The following is a 17,034-nucleotide window of genomic DNA, read 5'->3' as shown; positions in this document are numbered from 1 at the left end:
TGAAACCAAGAGAAGAAAAACGAAGTCGGCGAACAGTGTGGCTATGGAATGCGGAATCAATGGAGAAAGGACGAATAATCCCTCGAAGGAAGGGTAAGTAGAGGAGAGATGAGAATATGTTGAGAGAAGGGAGAGAGAGAGAGAGAGAGAGAGGCGGGGGGGGGGGGGGGCAAAGAAAAGAAGTAGAAAAGAACAAATTGAAATTCAAGACGTAAATTAGAGGGAGCTAGTATGGATCCTAGAATGAAATGCTGCTGAGGAGAAGGAAAAAAAATGGAGAGGAAAGTTGATGACAGTTAAATCCTGAAAAGGTTCCTGTGGGAGAAATGCAAAAAATAAGAAATCAAAATGAGGTTAAAGTGTAGACCTGAAGAGAGAAGACAAGAGAAATAACCTGTGGAGAAATGTGTAAATTAATACTAGTGGTCCTGAAAAGGACCGTTGGGTTGTATGGAAGGAAGAAATAAAAGAAAAAGAAGAAAGAAGAGAAGAGAACAGAAAAGAAAAGAAAGATAAGTAGTGTAGAAACAGACAAAAGTGTAAGAGAGAGAGGGAGAGGAAAGAGAAATGAAACACTAAGTAAAGGTGCTAGTGAAAGTAGAGCAAGAAGTCTAGTTATAAGAATTACTAGGAGAACCGAGGAACTTGACGTTTCGGGCAGGTTGACTGTCCTTCGTCAGAAGTGAAGCGTGATCTGAGAAGAGGCGGGATGTTTATGGAGAATGCGGACCTAGATGGAAGTGGTCGGTTGAGGCGGGCTCGCAGGCGAGCTGAGCGTCGGCTGTTGGTGGAGTGTTGCGGTCGTTGATGCGTTCTATTGTTCTCGGAGTGTGTTGATGGCGGAGTATATCTGTGAGAGCTAACTTGGCTGTTAGTAGGTCGTGGCCGGAGATTGGAGTCCGGGTTAGTAGTTGGGGTGGACGCCGGTGGTGTGGATGACTTGTGTCGGTGAGGGCGTCTTCTGGAACCAGCGATAGGTGTGGTCGTGAGTGGGAGGCGCGGTTGACGTCGTGGGCGCTGTTGTGAAGAGGTGGGGGAAGAGATATGAGAGGAAGAAGTAGAGGGGGGAATGTGCTGTGGAGAGAGTGTGTTGTTGTTGTCATTGTTGGTGTTCGATGGTTTGTTGATGAGAGGGAGCCAGATGTTGTTGATGTGGAGTCCAGTATCCTGTGTAACAGTGTCGTGTGTGTGAATTTCTATGGCTTCTCTGATGCGTCGTGTGTTCCAGTTTTTGATGGATGTGATGAGTTTGCTGTCTTCCCAGTTGATGCGATGTTCCGACTGTTGAGCGTGTTTCACGATGGCTGACTTTTCCCATTCCGAACGTCTGTAGCATGTTTTGTGTTCTTTCAGTCTGGTCTCTAGCGATCTCCCTGTTCCACCTATGTAGACTTTGCCGCATTCGCATTGGATACGGTAGACACCTGGTTGTTTGTGTTTGGGGTGCTTGTCTTTGTGTGAGTGCAATGAATTGTGAAGTTTGTTGGAAGATGTATGACGGACCTGGATGCTGGCGGACTTGAAGATGCGTTGTAGTTTGTGCGAGGTGGCGCCGAGGTAGGGAAGATTTACAGTTGTGATGGGCTGTTCCTTGGCTGCTTGGTTGGGATGAGAAGGTGCCTGAGTGTTGATTTTGTGCTTGGGGTATTGGCTGATAGTGGCGAGTGTGTCTGTGATATGTACGAGTTCTTGTCGAAGATGTTCTTTGTCGCTGATTTGATGAGCACGTCGGACGAGAGCGTTCGGTACTGACTGGCGGACTGCTGGATGATGGAAGGAGCGGTAGTGAAGATATCTGTCAGTGTGAGTGGGTTTGCGGTAGACCTGGTGAGAGAAATAGTCCATGGGCCAGGTCAGATATTGGTACCACCAAAAGGGACAAAACCTTTGTGGTGCCGTTTTGTTTTTTAGGCATATATAAGTGTATCAAACTATGATAGCAATTCCAAATGAGTAGCTTAGTCATGAAAATGTAGTCTTTAATCGATGCATTCTGGGCTCTAATAATCAGCCCGCGCGTCTGAATCGAGACTATACACAGAACGATAAAGCACAGTCTCCACGGAGCGCACTGTTTTGAACGCGGTGTATCTCTCTGTGGAGTGATAGTCTACGTTCAAGGCAGCCGAGACCATATCCAAAGGCTGTTCTACATGGTAGCTCTCTTTATGTAGGAAAAAATGTATAGAATGGGAGACGTTATCGCAAAACGGTATTTTCTTATTATTCATTGTCATTCATTTTCTCGCTAAAATACCCATGGAAATTTATTTCTACGATAAATTGCTACATTCCACTGTGCATATTTTCATATCTTTTGCCGAGCAAGAACTAACAATTTAACATTGTTTTTATACAGTTTTATAGCCAATTCAAGGGCTACATCTGGATGAGTGACTATTGTATCAATGAATATTTAAGACATAGCCTAATCAAGGCTTACATATTATTATGATAAGATATATGATAATAAATTTCCTGTTTGAAAGAACAATGAAAATTGAAATTATGGAGTAATCACAATAAAGATGGCAGTTCAAAATGACAAGATTATACAGAGCAGAAGAGAGTACTGATGTAAATTCCATTATATATAAAGTTAGATTACAGCGTCAAACAAGGTATTTGCAGATCTTGATACCAGCAAATGACCGCGGTCGTACCCCAAGGGTTGTATACAGCAAGGGAAATGGATAGTTATCTTTGTCCATTCCCATTCCTAGACTTTTACCCCAAACCCAGAATTTGTTTTTTTTTTTACTTGGATATCACATTTTCAAATGATTTATCAGATATTGAGTAAGTCATTCAACAATTAAAGAAATTATCCTTTTTTTTTGGGGGGGGGGGGCTGTGTTAATTGTGCTTCTCGCAATTTGGTTATTCTAGCATGACGCATGACAATTAGGAGCAAAGTAATTTCGATTGAGCAATTCTATTTGTTTCTTGGTATCTACTTGGAGTTGTTTTTTTTATATACCTTGTGTCAGAGGGGATCGTTATAATAATTCTTCCCTGTTCCAGACTTATGAAACTCCACCAAAATGCATTATTTATGGGGTCACTGTACTACAAAAAACTTGCCAATGTAATGTCTAATGATTTTTGGAAAGAGGTACTTCTGGCTTTTTCAGAATTTCTACAAATCAATACAAATGATAATTGGGCAAGCCAGCCTCTTTGGAATAATCCTTTGATTAAAATGAATAATAACACTGTATATTTTAAGTTTTGGTGTGAAAAAGGTGTACGTTTTATAAATGACTTGTTAGATAATGATGGAAAATTTCTTTCATATTTTGAATTTCAGAGGAAGTTTGATATACAAACTAACTTTCTTCAGCACGGTGGACTGTGTAATTCTATCCAATCATTTGCAAAAAACCGCATGTCGAAAATAGCAGACCCTTTTATTCCTCATGGTTTAAATGTAATACTGAAACATAAGAAAGGTTGTTCTGATATTTATCAAACGTTGTTAAGACACACGTCAAAACATTGTAACAGTTTTGTTAAGTGGAGTAGCATGTTGGATCTTGATGATGAAACATGGTCTTTATACTGTTTAATTCCTTTTGAATCAACTATTGATATTAATATGAGGTGGATTCAATTTAAGATTCTCAATAGAATATTATATATGAAAGATGCTCTTTTAAAATTTGGTTTTGTAACAGATAAAAAGTGTACGTTTTGTAATGACAGTGAGGAAACCATAATGCATATATTCTGTTCATGTCCTTATTCAAATAATATATGGAATAAATTTGAGCGATGGTTACTTTTGAAGATAGATAAACAAATTGTATTTACAAACCAACACAAGTTATTCGGATTATATGGTCTCAACAACAGTGCATTAAACTGTATGATGATTGTTATAAGAAGAGAAATTTTTTCAGCGAAATTAAAAAAGACCGTTCCGTCATTCGAACATATAATATCTGAGATAAAATGTTATTTTGAGATGGAAAAATGTATAAGTCAAATGAATAGTAGAGAAAAAACTTTTGTGAAGAAATGGGCTTTATTTATTAAGTGCTTTTGAATATTAAAATTGCATGATATTCATAGTGTTTTCAGGGTTATTTCTGCCAATAAAATAAAAAAAATGATATAAGTTATATGTTATATGTACAAGTGCAGTAGGCCACTCTTTGTCGATGTTTTGTATTTAAAAAATTATTTGTAAATGTGACTTTCTGAATATGTGTATGAATAAAACACCCTGTGGAAGGGAAAAAAAAAATGCAATTGCTCTGAAAATTCTGACAAATACTCTGCAACAAACACTAATTTGCTCCGTCGACATAGCTCTATTTGCATTTGCGGACATTTGCTACTCCCCAGTTATATCGAGGCTTGCTGACTTTCTGAAGTTGCATGGCGGTGACCAATAAAAACAAAACAGAAAAAAAAAGCCGCCCCAAAACTCTCTCTTTTCGACTAACGCCCATGATATACATCTGCGTGCCTATTTTGTGTTTGCTCATTAGTTTCTTTGAATTGAAATTAATGTTCGTTTTTCGTATATCTTTTGGTATGATTATCATGGCACTATCCATACTATTTCCTGTCACTTTATCCTTTCCATTAAGTGTCGAAGTAAATTTGCTCTGAAGAGCGTTTCGTATGTAACATTAACTCACCCGTTTTGCAGAATTGTTAGTATTAAGAAGGATGTTATCTCTCGTTGCGCTCTTAATTGTGCTGAATATGTAGATATCTCGCTATTGGCGTGTTGGTACTTGGGAGTTGTTTGTTGAGGTGTCTATGTCAAAATGATATCAAAATGTTGGTGATGATAGTGGCTCTGATTATTTGGAGTAGTACAGAATTATTTGATTACGAATATAGTAATCATGATTGTAATAAAAGGTGACAGATACAATTTCGCTGTTGATAGTGTCCTTTGAAATGCCGGGGTTTTTTTTTCACTCTTTCCCCCTAATTATTCCCCAAAGTGTTGATCGCATAGTTGAATAACAACTCTAAGAACACGAAGAATGCAACAGCTCGCGTGTGTGGAATGGGGATGCCCTCGCATTTGATTATGTGACAGTGGATGAATTGTTATCATCCCCAAAATAGCAAAAATTTGGAGAGGGAGGTGCTCCGCTGATAATAATGATAATAATAATGATAATGATAATGATAATAATAATAATAATGATAATAATAATGATAATAATAATAATAATGATAATAATAATGATAATAATAATAATAATGATAATAATAATAATAATAATAATAATAATAATTGATATGCTTTATATAGCGCCAAATCCACTCTGCAGAGTGCTCTAGGCACTGATACTGAAAATTAAATTTTGCTCACTATAAGTTTGATATCTTGTCTGATCACCTCCAAATTTGATGTCGTTCCCCGAAACTTATTACGCATGCATACGTTGTATAAGATATGTTTAATTAGTCTTAAAGTATTTTGGTTACCATGGCAACAAATAAATATGGGCAAGTTCTGTTTCACATTTTGCTCCGGTTTTAGGTTTCTTGTCACTTATTATTTTATGTATTCACAATATAAAATAATAAAATGTTATACTTTTACAGGAAGTATTCAATTATGTTTGAAATAGCTACAGCGCCCTCTTGTGTTTTGTCTTGATTTTTTTTTCTGTGGTAAACACCATTTTCTTAGGATTTGGACCTGTAAATGCTCCGAAAAGGTCAAAATGAAGTTCAAATGTGTCTTAATATGTCTAGATAGAAATCAACAGCAAAAACTAGTTGCATTTTTGCCTTAACTGCCCGACACATGTCTTAAAATTAGTTAATTGAATATTATTTAATGGAATTTTCTTTGTTTTCTTTGTATTTTGACAAATTGCTCCCTCTTTGTGGTTTCCAAGAAAATTTTTGATGGTGCCATTTTGTAGAGTATGTCTTGATTTACATTTGTGCCACATTTCAGAGCAATTGATAGAAAAATATTGAAAATTATAGAGGGAGCGGATTGTGCCCTCCATGGTTTACCGAGCTTAAAAAAGGTATTTGGAGTTATGAGGGTTAACGGCTGATACTGAGACTAAGCTACTTCTCTGGAATTGCTATCATAGCAAAATATCATCTACAGATACATACCATTTCAAAATGCATAAGCAGAATTTGTCCCTTTAAGTGGTACCAATATCGTTAAAATCTGGTCTTGGCCCATGGACTAAAAGTGCCAGCGTTGGTCTTTGTGAGGAGAACATCGAGGAAGGGGAGAGAATGATTGTGTTCCGTTTCCACTGTGAATGAGATGTTGGAATGTTGTTCGTTGAGGTGTGTGAGGAAGTCGTCCAGTTGATCTGCTTGGTGTGGCCAGATGGTGAAGATGTCGTCGACATACCGGAGCCAGAGTGAAGGTTTGAGCTGTGTCGTGGCTAGTGCTTGGCTTTCGAAATGTTCCATGTAAATGTTGGCAATGATCGGTGAGAGGGGGGAGCCCATGGCTGCGCCTTGTTTCTGTTTGTAGTGTGTGTCCCTCCATCGGAAGGAGGTAGAATTGAGACATGTGAGGAGGAGGTCGTGTATCTGTTGTGGTGTGAGTTGTGTTCTGGAAGAAAGAGAAGGGTCATCGGTGAGACGTTGTTTGATGATGTCACAGGCTTCGTTGACAGGAACGCTGGTGAAGAGTGATTCTACATCAAAGCTGACGAGGGTGTCTGTAGGGTTGATACTTATCTTTCTTTTCTTTTCTGTTCTCTTCTCTTCTTTCTTCTTTTTCTTTTATTTCTTCCTTCCATACAACCCAACGGTCCTTTTCAGGACCACTAGTATTAATTTACACATTTCTCCACAGGTTATTTCTCTTGTCTTCTCTCCTCAGGTCTACACTTTAACCTCATTTTGATTTCTTATTTTTTGCATTTCTCCCACAGGAACCTTTTCAGGATTTAACTGTCATCAATTTTCCTCTCCAATTTTTTTTTCCTTCTCCTCAGCAGCATTTCATTCTAGGATCCACACTAGCTCCCTCTAATTTACGTCTTGAATTTCAATTTGTTCTTTTCTACTTCTTTTCTTTGCCCCCCCCCCTCGCCTCTCTCTCTCTCTCTCTCTCTCTCTCCCTTCTCTCAACATATTCTCATCTCTCCTCTACTTACCCTTCCTTCGAGGGATTATTCGTCCTTTCTCCATTGATTCCGCATTCCATAGCCACACTGCTCGCCGACTTCGTTTTTCTTCTCTTGGTTTCATGAATCTTTACTGCTCTCCCCTATCTCCATGATTCTCCAACATTCAACTCCTTCCTCTTCCTCTCAGTTCCCTTCTATTTCATCTTTCCCCTTCTAACGATGTCCGAACATCCTACTTGATTCTCACACTATTCTTCCTTACCACTCTCTGTGTTCCTTTCTCTACCGTCTCCACTAGTGCAACTTCAACCTCTAGCCCATTACTGTCTCCCACTCTTCACTTTTTGCCCTCCTCACAACCCCCATATGTCGCTTCCCTCTTCGTTTCTCCTCTTTCTAGGCTCTTCTGCCAAACAACGATCCGGTTAAGGACTACATACACATGGTGTCACCGCAAATCTTTCTTCCTCATTTACTTCACCATGCAAACCTTCAAACAACACATAACCAGGCCCGTAGCCAGGATTTTTCAAGGGGGGGGGGGGGGTGCGGTCACTAAAAAAACGGACCTTCGGTACCAATACCAATGATGACACATACACACACACACACACACACACAATTATATATATATATATATATATATATATATTCTTTGGACGACCGAACTACAAAAGTTGTATAAGAATTTGCGCGCGAAGCGCGCCGCAAATTGTGAATTTTGACTGTTTTAATGACGTTTTAAAGTCTCGAAGAAATTTGTATTTTTGTCTGTTGCATGCAATCGCGTTACGGTATTTCATCTAGGAAATAGTAAAAACTCATTTTGCCAGGAAGTTGCAAAGTTTAATTGTGTTCGAGACTCTGCGCGCGTAGCGCGCCGCAAAATTGAGAAAAGTGATTTTCCTGGTGTTGTTTTAACTGTTATTTTTTCTATTGTATACCCGCGTTAGCAGGCCTGAAGCCAGGATTTTTAAAGGAAGGGGGGATTGCGTTAATTAACAAAACGGTCCTTTGATACTGTCCCGGGAGGGGTAGCGACAATTAAAAGGTGGACACCATGCTCATACATGGACTTTCAAAATGGCCCCTAAACGAGTAATGATCATATGATTTTTTCGGGCCTTAAAAACAAGTATTCCTTAAATGTTTCCTGCACCCTAAAGAAGTACTTCATCATGATTGAACAATATACCATTTTCCCAAATTTCGGTCTTTTTGATACCCTTTGATTATATACGCTCGTACATCACACTTTCCATCTAATCCGTGAGAAAAAACGACCCCTATTACGCGTTTTCTTTAGCGAGTATGGTCACGGTGTCCACCTTTCAGTTGGAGTTTTCCATCCCATTGGATGCTGTTTGGAAGATGAAACATTCACTTTACTATACAGTATATCAGCCGTTGGTATGCGAGTTTGTCAAAAACGAAAATAAATAAGAAAATTTTTAAAACAAAATGAATTGTAAATGTGAACCATTTATATTTTGCCTCCTTGTGGTAGAATATTTCCAGCATTTCCGAACTTTCAAATAATCATTTTAAATTTAATAATATTAAAGGTAGTAGATCCGATTCGCAAACATCTCCAATATCAGTCAAATGTCATATTAACCATCATGCTAAGAGGGTTTTTCTTTGTGAAATTTGGAGGTCAGTGAAATTCAAAAATTGAACATCCGTTAGCCATTGGAAGAAGTTGAGTGCAAATTCAGACCTCAGGCTTAGTGCTCAGATGTTTTCCTATTTGATTTGATCTGTCTTACTGTGCACACTAAGATACATACTGGAATGGTTATTTCTTATTTATTAAATTATAGTAGCATATCATTCCTTTACAACATTATTTCAGTTGATTACCTGTGTACAACACGTGTATATAAGCGCCCGATTGCAGACAGCAGGTGGCAAGGTGACCGTTGCAACTACTTACATTATTACCACCTCCGAAGGAAATGCACCAGTCCGACTACAGCCATCATCGAAAAATGAGATGGAATGTGGAATGTATTTGGTCGTTTTTGCTCCCAAACTTAACAGTTATGTTGTCAATAAGGCTGCTACGTATCTAGATAATGTCTCACATACAACTGTATCTGGATATTGCGTTGAAAATGATATTTGGCGAGAAACAAAAGCTTGAAATCACAGGAATTCACACTGCTGACAACGGCAGACAGTGAAGGACAACGGCTCAAATTTTCGTTGGTAGTCTCGTCACGTGATAGTTCTGTATGGATTGTACACGTTCCCTATGACAGCAATTGTGAATGGGTAGTCTAGCTTTACTGCAAATTTGCGTCAGGACTGCTCAACCAATGGACAAGATTCTTATGTCACAAAAATGGGCAGAACCTCTGCTTTCTGAAACCGTGCGCCCCAAGTTTGTGCGATCTTCCGTTCTCGAGATATCCCGTCTGGAAGAATTGCAAGACGGCAAAATATGCTCAAATTCGTCAAATTTGGACTGTTCGCCATAGACAATTTTACTCAGAAGGTACTTTTTTGATCTAATTTGCGTCACTGCAACAAATGTTACAATAAAGATATATACACATAAATAATCCCTAAAGTGTCCAATTTCAGAATCCGGGCGCCCCAAGTTTGCTTCTTAAACAGTTTAAAAGTTATGGCAGATTTTGTGGAAAAACGCGTCGATTTTTGACCCGTTTTACGTGTTGTAGCGTTCGCGCGGAAGCGCGGCTTCGCAGATGACCGAAAGTTTTCAATATGTAATAGCTCGCACAAATTGATACATAACATTTGTGTTTGTGTGCATGGGGACGATCCGATGGTTCATACAACAAAAGGGTTTCGTACAATTATTTTTAACATTGTTAAACGTACTCTTCCACATTTACGTAGCATATAATGTGTCTTTATATTTATTTGGATTGTTATCTTGAGAATTGCTAAAAACCGTTATTATGAAAAAGTGGACCTTTCAGAATTTGGGGGGGGGGGGGGGGTGCGTACGCACCCGACGCACCCCCCCCCCCCCCCCCCCCCCTGGCTACGGGCCTGCATAACCGAGCTCTACGGGGAGCAAACGCAACGATCGTCTCGCCTACTTCAACGGAACCTAGTCAAACAATCTAAACTCTCCAATCATCTCACCTTTCTGAAAAGATGCCGAGATCACAGTATCATCCCTCCTGGTCTACAGCTGAAATCAACCATGCAAACTCCACGTGCTCGACGTATTCTTCACCAAGCCGGCCTCTCCCTCACCAGAGAACGCATAGCCCATACTCGACAAGAACTTCACACAATCGATCAACAAATCAACATCTCACAAACACACTTGTCACAAATACTACATCCTGCTGACCTCCAGAAGATACAGACCTTCAACTCTCACACAGCAAGGACCACATTTCTCCGCACCAGCGACAAGCAGATACGGAAGTTCAACACACTACATAACAGCCATACCCGTACATACACACGAGACAGGCCGCCCGCCGCCCATACCGTTGTCAATTTAAGCCAGCACATCCTCACACAAGCCGAACACAACGTGTTATCCCTAGGGCTTAACTTCGCAACACCACCCAAGAAGATTCCTTTCACAGAAATCATACAACAAACGGAACCCAAGCTCAGATACCTGAACAAAGCCGCAGCCGACAACATTCGACTCCTTGTTACTCAAGCTCTCTCCACAGCCAAGCCACCGCAGCCCAACCTCAAAAAAAGAAGAACGAACAGCGGTGAAGACTCTACAAAGCAACGCATCCATCCATATCATTCAAGCAGACAAAGGCAACGCCGCGGTCGTCATGGACAAAACACAATACGAACAAAAGATACAAGACATCCTCCACACCCCCACATACACCGAACTGAAACGTGACCCGACTCCTGCCACCGAGAGGAAACTCAACGCCAAGCTCCTCGAACTTCATCGATCTAATGCCCTTCCTCAACAACTTTATTTCAGACTCCGTGCCTCTTCCAGCAGATGTCCCATCCTCTTTGGGCAACCCAAAATTCACAAGCCATCAGTGCCTCTCCGCCCCATCATTTCTACACGAGGTTCCCCCTGCTACGAAACAGCCAAACACCTGTCAGACATTCTACAGCCACTCGTTGGCAACACAGAACACCACATTAACAATTCCAAACACTTCATTGACATTCTCTCTCAAACCACTATCAACCCTACAGACACCCTCGTCAGCTTTGATGTAGAATCACTCTTCACCAGCGTTCCTGTCAACGAAGCCTGTGACATCAGCAAACAACGTCTCACCGATGACCCTTCTCTTTCTTCCAGAACACAACTCACACCACAACAGATACACGACCTCCTCCTCACATGGTGTCTCAATTCTACCTCCTTCCGATGGAGGGACACACACTACAAACAGCAACAAGGCGCAGCCATGGGCTCCCCCCTCTCACCGACCATTGCCAACATTTACATGGAACATTTCAAAAGCCAAGCACTAGCCACGACACAGCTCAAACCTTCACTCTGGCTCCGGTATGTCGACGACATCTTCACCATCTGGCCACACCAAGCAGATCAACTGGACGACTTCCTCACACACTTCAACGAACAACATTCCAACATCTCATTCACAGTGGAAACGGAACACAATCATTCTCTCCCCTTCCTCGATGTTCTCGTCACAAAGACCAACGCTGGCACGTTCTCTCACCAGGTCTACCGCAAACCCACTCACACTGACAGATATCTTCACTACCGCTCCTTCCATCATCCAGCAGTCCGCCAGTCAGTACCAAACGCTCTCGTCCGACGTGCTCATGAAATCAGCGACAAAGAACATCTTCGACAAGAACTCGAACATATCACAGACACACGTACTCACCACTATCAACCAATACCCCAAGCACAAAATCAACACTCAGGCACCTTCTCATCCCAACCAAGCAGCCAAGGAACAGCCCATCACAACTGTAAATCTTCCCTACCTCGGCGCCACCTCGCACAAACTACAACCCATCTTCAAGTCCGCCAACATCCAGGGGGGTATTTCATGAAACTTTTTGTCGGTGATTTACGCCGACAACTGTTAAAAGCTACTGAAATCCTTGCGTCTGACTGGCTGATAGCAAATTTGTCGATGAAAACCTCCGACGAACTCGTTGATGAAACGCCCCCCAGGTCCGTCATACATCTTCCAACAAACTTCACAATTCATTGCACTCACACAAAGACAAGCACCCCAAACACAAACAACCAGGTGTCTACCGTATCCCATGCGAATGCGGCAAAGTCTACATAGGTGGAACAGGGAGATCGCTAGAGACCAGACTGAAAGAACACAAAAATGCTACAGACGTTCGGAATGGGAAAAGTCAGCCATCGTGAAACACGCTCAATAGTCGGAACATCGCATCAACTGGGAAGACAGCAAACTCATCACATCCATCAAAAACTGGAACACACGACGCATCAGAGAAGCCATAGAAATTTACACACACGACACTGTTACACAGGATACTGGACTCCACATCAACAACATCTGGCTCCCTCTCATCAACAAACCATCGAACACCAACAATGACAACAACAACAACACACTCTCTCCACAGCACATTTCCCCCTCTACTTCTTCCTCTCATATCTCTTCCCCCACCTCTTCACAACAGCGCCCACGACGTCAACCGCGCCTCCCACTCACGACCACACCTATCGCTGGTTCCAGAAGACGCCCTCACCGACACAAGTCATCCACACCACCGGCGTCCACCCCAACTACTAACCCGGACTCCAATCTCCGGCCACGACCTACTATTGCTAAACAGCCAAGTTAGCTCTCACAGATAAACTCCGCCATCAACACACTCCGAGAACAATAGAACGCATCAACGACCGCAACACTCCACCAACAGCCGACGCTCAGCTCGCCTGCGAGCCCGCCTCAACCGACCACTTCCATCTAGGTCCGCATTCTCCATATATAGCCCGCCTCTTCTCAGATCACGCTTCACTTCTGACGAAGGACAGTCAACCTGCCCGAAACGCCAAGTTCCTCAGTTCTCCTAGTAATTCTTATAACTAGACTTCTTGCTCTACTTTCACTAGCACCTTTACTTAGTGTTTCATTTCTCTTTCCTCTCCCTCTCTCTCTTACACTTTTGTCTGTTTCTACACTGCTTATCTTTCTTTTCTTCTCTGTTCTCTTCTCTTCTTTCTTCTTTTTCTTTTATTTCTTCCTTCCATACAACCCAACGGTCCTTTTCAGGACCACTAGTATTAATTTACACATTTCTCCACAGGTTATTTCTCTTGTCTTCTCTCCTCAGGTCTACACTTTAACCTCATTTTGATTTCTTATTTTTTGCATTTCTCCCACAGGAACCTTTTCAGGATTTAACTGTCATCAATTTTCCTCTCCAATTTTTTTTCCTTCTCCTCAGCAGCATTTCATTCTAGGATCCATACTAGCTCCCTCTAATTTACGTCTTGAATTTCAATTTGTTCTTTTCTACTTCTTTTCTTTGCCCCCCCCCGCCTCTCTCTCTCTCTCTCTCTCTCTCTCCCTTCTCTCAACATATTCTCATCTCTCCTCTACTTACCCTTCCTTCGAGGGATTATTCGTCCTTTCTCCATTGATTCCGCATTCCATAGCCACACTGTTCGCCGACTTCGTTTTTCTTCTCTTGGTTTCATGAATGAGAATCTTTACTGCTCTCCCCTATCTCCATGATTCTCCAACATTCAACTCCTTCCTCTTCCTCTTCCCTTCTATTTCATCTTTCCCCTTCTAACGATGTCCGAACATCCTACTCGATTCTCACACTATTCTTCCTTACCACTCTCTGTGTTCCTTTCTCTACCGTCTCCACTAGTGCAACTTCAACCTCTAGCCCATTACTGTCTCCCACTCTTCACTTTTTGCCCTCCTCACAACCCCCATATGTCGCTTCCCTCTTCGTTTCTCCTCTTTCTAGGCTCTTCTGCCAAACAACGATCCGGTTAAGGACTACATACACATGGTGTCACCGCAAATCTTTCTTCCTCATTTACTTCACCATGCAAACCTTCAAACAACACAAAATAATTTATGCACTCAACAACATGACAATGCTTCAATCATCAAAACGAAACCTCCCCTTCATATTCACAAAGATATCACTTTTTTCTCTCTCTCACAATCGAATCGCAATACAATAGAGCAATAGCGCTGAGCCTTTTTTTTTTTGTTGGCCGTGGAATTAACAAGTGTTCATATGTGCCAAATATTGAAGAACAACGTGGTAAGGCTACTCATTCTCTCCAGACTTGACTATTGTAATTTATTTCCTTTCTTTATTCCTACGTAAATCGTCAGCAACACCTGCAGAATTGAGCAGCACATCTTGTGTTTGAGATTGGGAAATATCCATCACTGTCTCTATTACATTCCCTTCACTGGCTTCTAGAGTATTATCCACTACTTCCTATGTAAGTTCTATATGAATCCGTAAACAATCCTACCCCTTGGTACATCAACGAATGCTGAGTTGTATTGATCCTGAAATCCCTACCTTTAACTGAGCTATATACTCAATAACCCAGCATCTATAACTGTTGCTGGTGACAGGAACTTCGCGGTTACTGCATCAAAAACTGTTAAATAATCTCGTCGTAATCACCACGCAGTCTATATCCACAAACTTCTGCAAAATGAAAATGCTCTGAAAATATCTTTTTCAAATCTAATCTTCAGCTCTGGATACATGTAGGGCCTACGTAAAAAGTTATGTGTTTCTGTATAGGTTCCATGACAGTTGCTCCCGTGATAAGTCCCTGGAGAAATAAGACTAGAGCAATCGTCGCAGGAGCAAATGTCGTTTTACCGCTTGTGTATCTCACATGATTAATCAAAATGCTGTTTTTTTTAATTTGTTTTTCCGCATTTTGTTAAACGATGATCCATATCGGAACAGCTCATCAATCCTTAATTGTATTCTATACTGTCGGATTGTATTGCATTGTATTATACGTAAAATAAATTGGAGAATGCCAAGTGGATTGATAGCAATATGTAATTGGAAGAGATGAGTTCGATTCTTAGATAGACCTGCATTCTTTGCTCTGATGGTTTAAAACACCCTCAAGTAATAGGCCTATAAACAATGAGATCACGGTATATAGGCTTGTCAAAGATGGAATATTGACCCCATCATGAAAGTGCTTTCCATGTTATGCTGAACTACTATGTACTTATCTCTAGTTGTGCCGTATTAGACACGTGACTTATGATTACGACAACATAGATTCATGTCTGACTTCGAATCTAATCATTGAAGAGTGCAATCTCACGGATAAAGCTTTCCAGTTCAGTGGAACGTGATTGCCTCTTTCTTATCCAATGCTTAATTACATCCTGGATTTATTTTCATGAAAAACTAAAACATTCAAAACTTAAAGGACTTTAATAGTCTTTACAGGTTGATTATCACATTATACACAATACAATGCAGTTGGATCATTTATATAGCGCTCTTACACAGTCAATGACTGGTTTCACAGCACTTTACAACAAAATTCAGTCACAGTTCAAAGTTGTATCGCTTGGATATTAACTTTTATAAATGGATGTTAATTTGATCACGGAGTCAAGCAGGCTTACAGTATTATTTTATAACTTTATGCATGATTAGTGTTTACGCGTGACCACAGACACAACAATGTTCAAACACTGTGGAGGACAAAGTTTACTTGCTGTGCAAGCTGTGAGATATATGTGCTTATCTAGCCATGCTTAACGAGCTGTAATTATGTTTTCGTGATATGGTGTCTTTGTTAAGATATCACCGAAGCCATGTGTCGTCTAAAGCAGGGATATTGATTAATGATAAGGCATACATCAGCCATAGGCCTATACCGTACCTTATCAAGTAACCTTTACACTCAATAATGCATTTTCCATGTTCAAAACATAAAGCACAACCTCCATTCATGTATCTACGCGTTTCTTAGATAGTATGGCACCATTTAGATTTCTTATCGCTGGATAAGGAAAGCCTACAGCATACAAATACGTGTATGCTAATCGTGAGACGTACGCCTTTTGAGATTACCGTGATATAACGTTTTCCTTGATTCAATAAAAAAAAGTCTTTTTCTTGAGGCGGGCAAGTTTACGTCAATATGCTTACTTTCTTAATGACATGTATTAATGGGTTGGCTATCAGGAGCATAAACGAGATTTCCGTTTTTCTTTTTCAAGAAATCCATTCAGCGAATATTTTGTAAGGTCTATAAAGAGAAAGGAGTCACACATGAAACTGACAGAGTGCCGCCGAGACTACATGCTTTTACTGTCATATTCTATACTGATACAAATTCAATATGTTGAGTGTCAGTGGTTGTTGACTTTTATAGTGATTGACTCTGCTTCTCATTTTTTACCCACGACCTGCTTCGAGGCATTTCGTCTCCGTACAATTCCAGAATTCTGTTTATGAAAACGAGATTTAACAATTCAGGCTCTAAAATTAAGCTGTTTGCATCCGCCATGAAGTACTGTGGTTTTCAAAAAGGCACCATAAACAGTCCTATCTAAACGCACATCGGCATCGATCGTTGCACTCATTGCGTGTGGGGCATCATTTTTGAATCAGCAAGGCTCGGCTGAACATACCATGTCATTCACGTATCCATCCACCAAGAGATATACACCACATTAATCATAATTGCATTTTGTTTCTTCCTTCCACCTTTTTTGTTCAGTCTCTAAAGGTAACTATAACTGGTTATTTCTTGGCTATATCTACAGTATACAAAGTTCCAGCTCTTGCCCGAGGTAGGTAAAATTTCATGCGGGAGAAGTACAAGATAAAGAATGATGCGATTGGTGAAATTCATTTCCCCGACGGGCAACAAACCTTCCTGTGCACACAGGTGTTAGGGAGTTAAAGGAAAAAAAAAGTTCTTCTATAAAGCAATCCAATTATGAGTTGAATTTGTTCACATTACCTG

General features: G+C 40.6%; 1 protein-coding gene across 1 annotated transcript; it reads right to left on the bottom strand.

The window, feature by feature from the left end:
- Positions 1 to 713: 713 nt before the first annotated feature.
- LOC139712139 (uncharacterized) lies at positions 714 to 1,845 on the bottom strand. Its single transcript, XM_071623973.1, has 2 exons — positions 1,139 to 1,845; positions 714 to 1,017 (listed from the first exon to the last, which is right to left on the bottom strand). Exons 1-2 carry the CDS (start codon positions 1,843 to 1,845, stop codon positions 714 to 716), a joined length of 1,011 nt encoding a protein of 336 aa, XP_071480074.1.
- Positions 1,846 to 17,034: the final 15,189 nt, after the last annotated feature.

This window comes from Diadema antillarum, unplaced genomic scaffold, assembly GCF_040938485.1.
Source record: "Diadema antillarum isolate AM-2024a unplaced genomic scaffold, OU_Dant_1.0 seq00001761_RagTag, whole genome shotgun sequence".
In the NCBI taxonomy this organism is placed as follows: domain Eukaryota; kingdom Metazoa; phylum Echinodermata; class Echinoidea; order Diadematoida; family Diadematidae; genus Diadema; species Diadema antillarum.
Note: the sequence above shows the minus strand (reverse complement) of the source record. Positions and strands in the feature narration are given on the sequence as shown.

Bases quoted from the DNA above. Each gene is read 5' to 3' on its own strand.
- LOC139712139 (XM_071623973.1), bottom strand. From the start codon at position 1,845: ATGGACTATTTCTCTCACCAGGTCTACCGCAAACCCACTCACACTGAC. The intron at 1,018-1,138 runs GCTCCCTCTCAT...TCTTCACAACAG, and splicing joins CTCCACATCAACAACATCTG to CGCCCACGACGTCAACCGCG.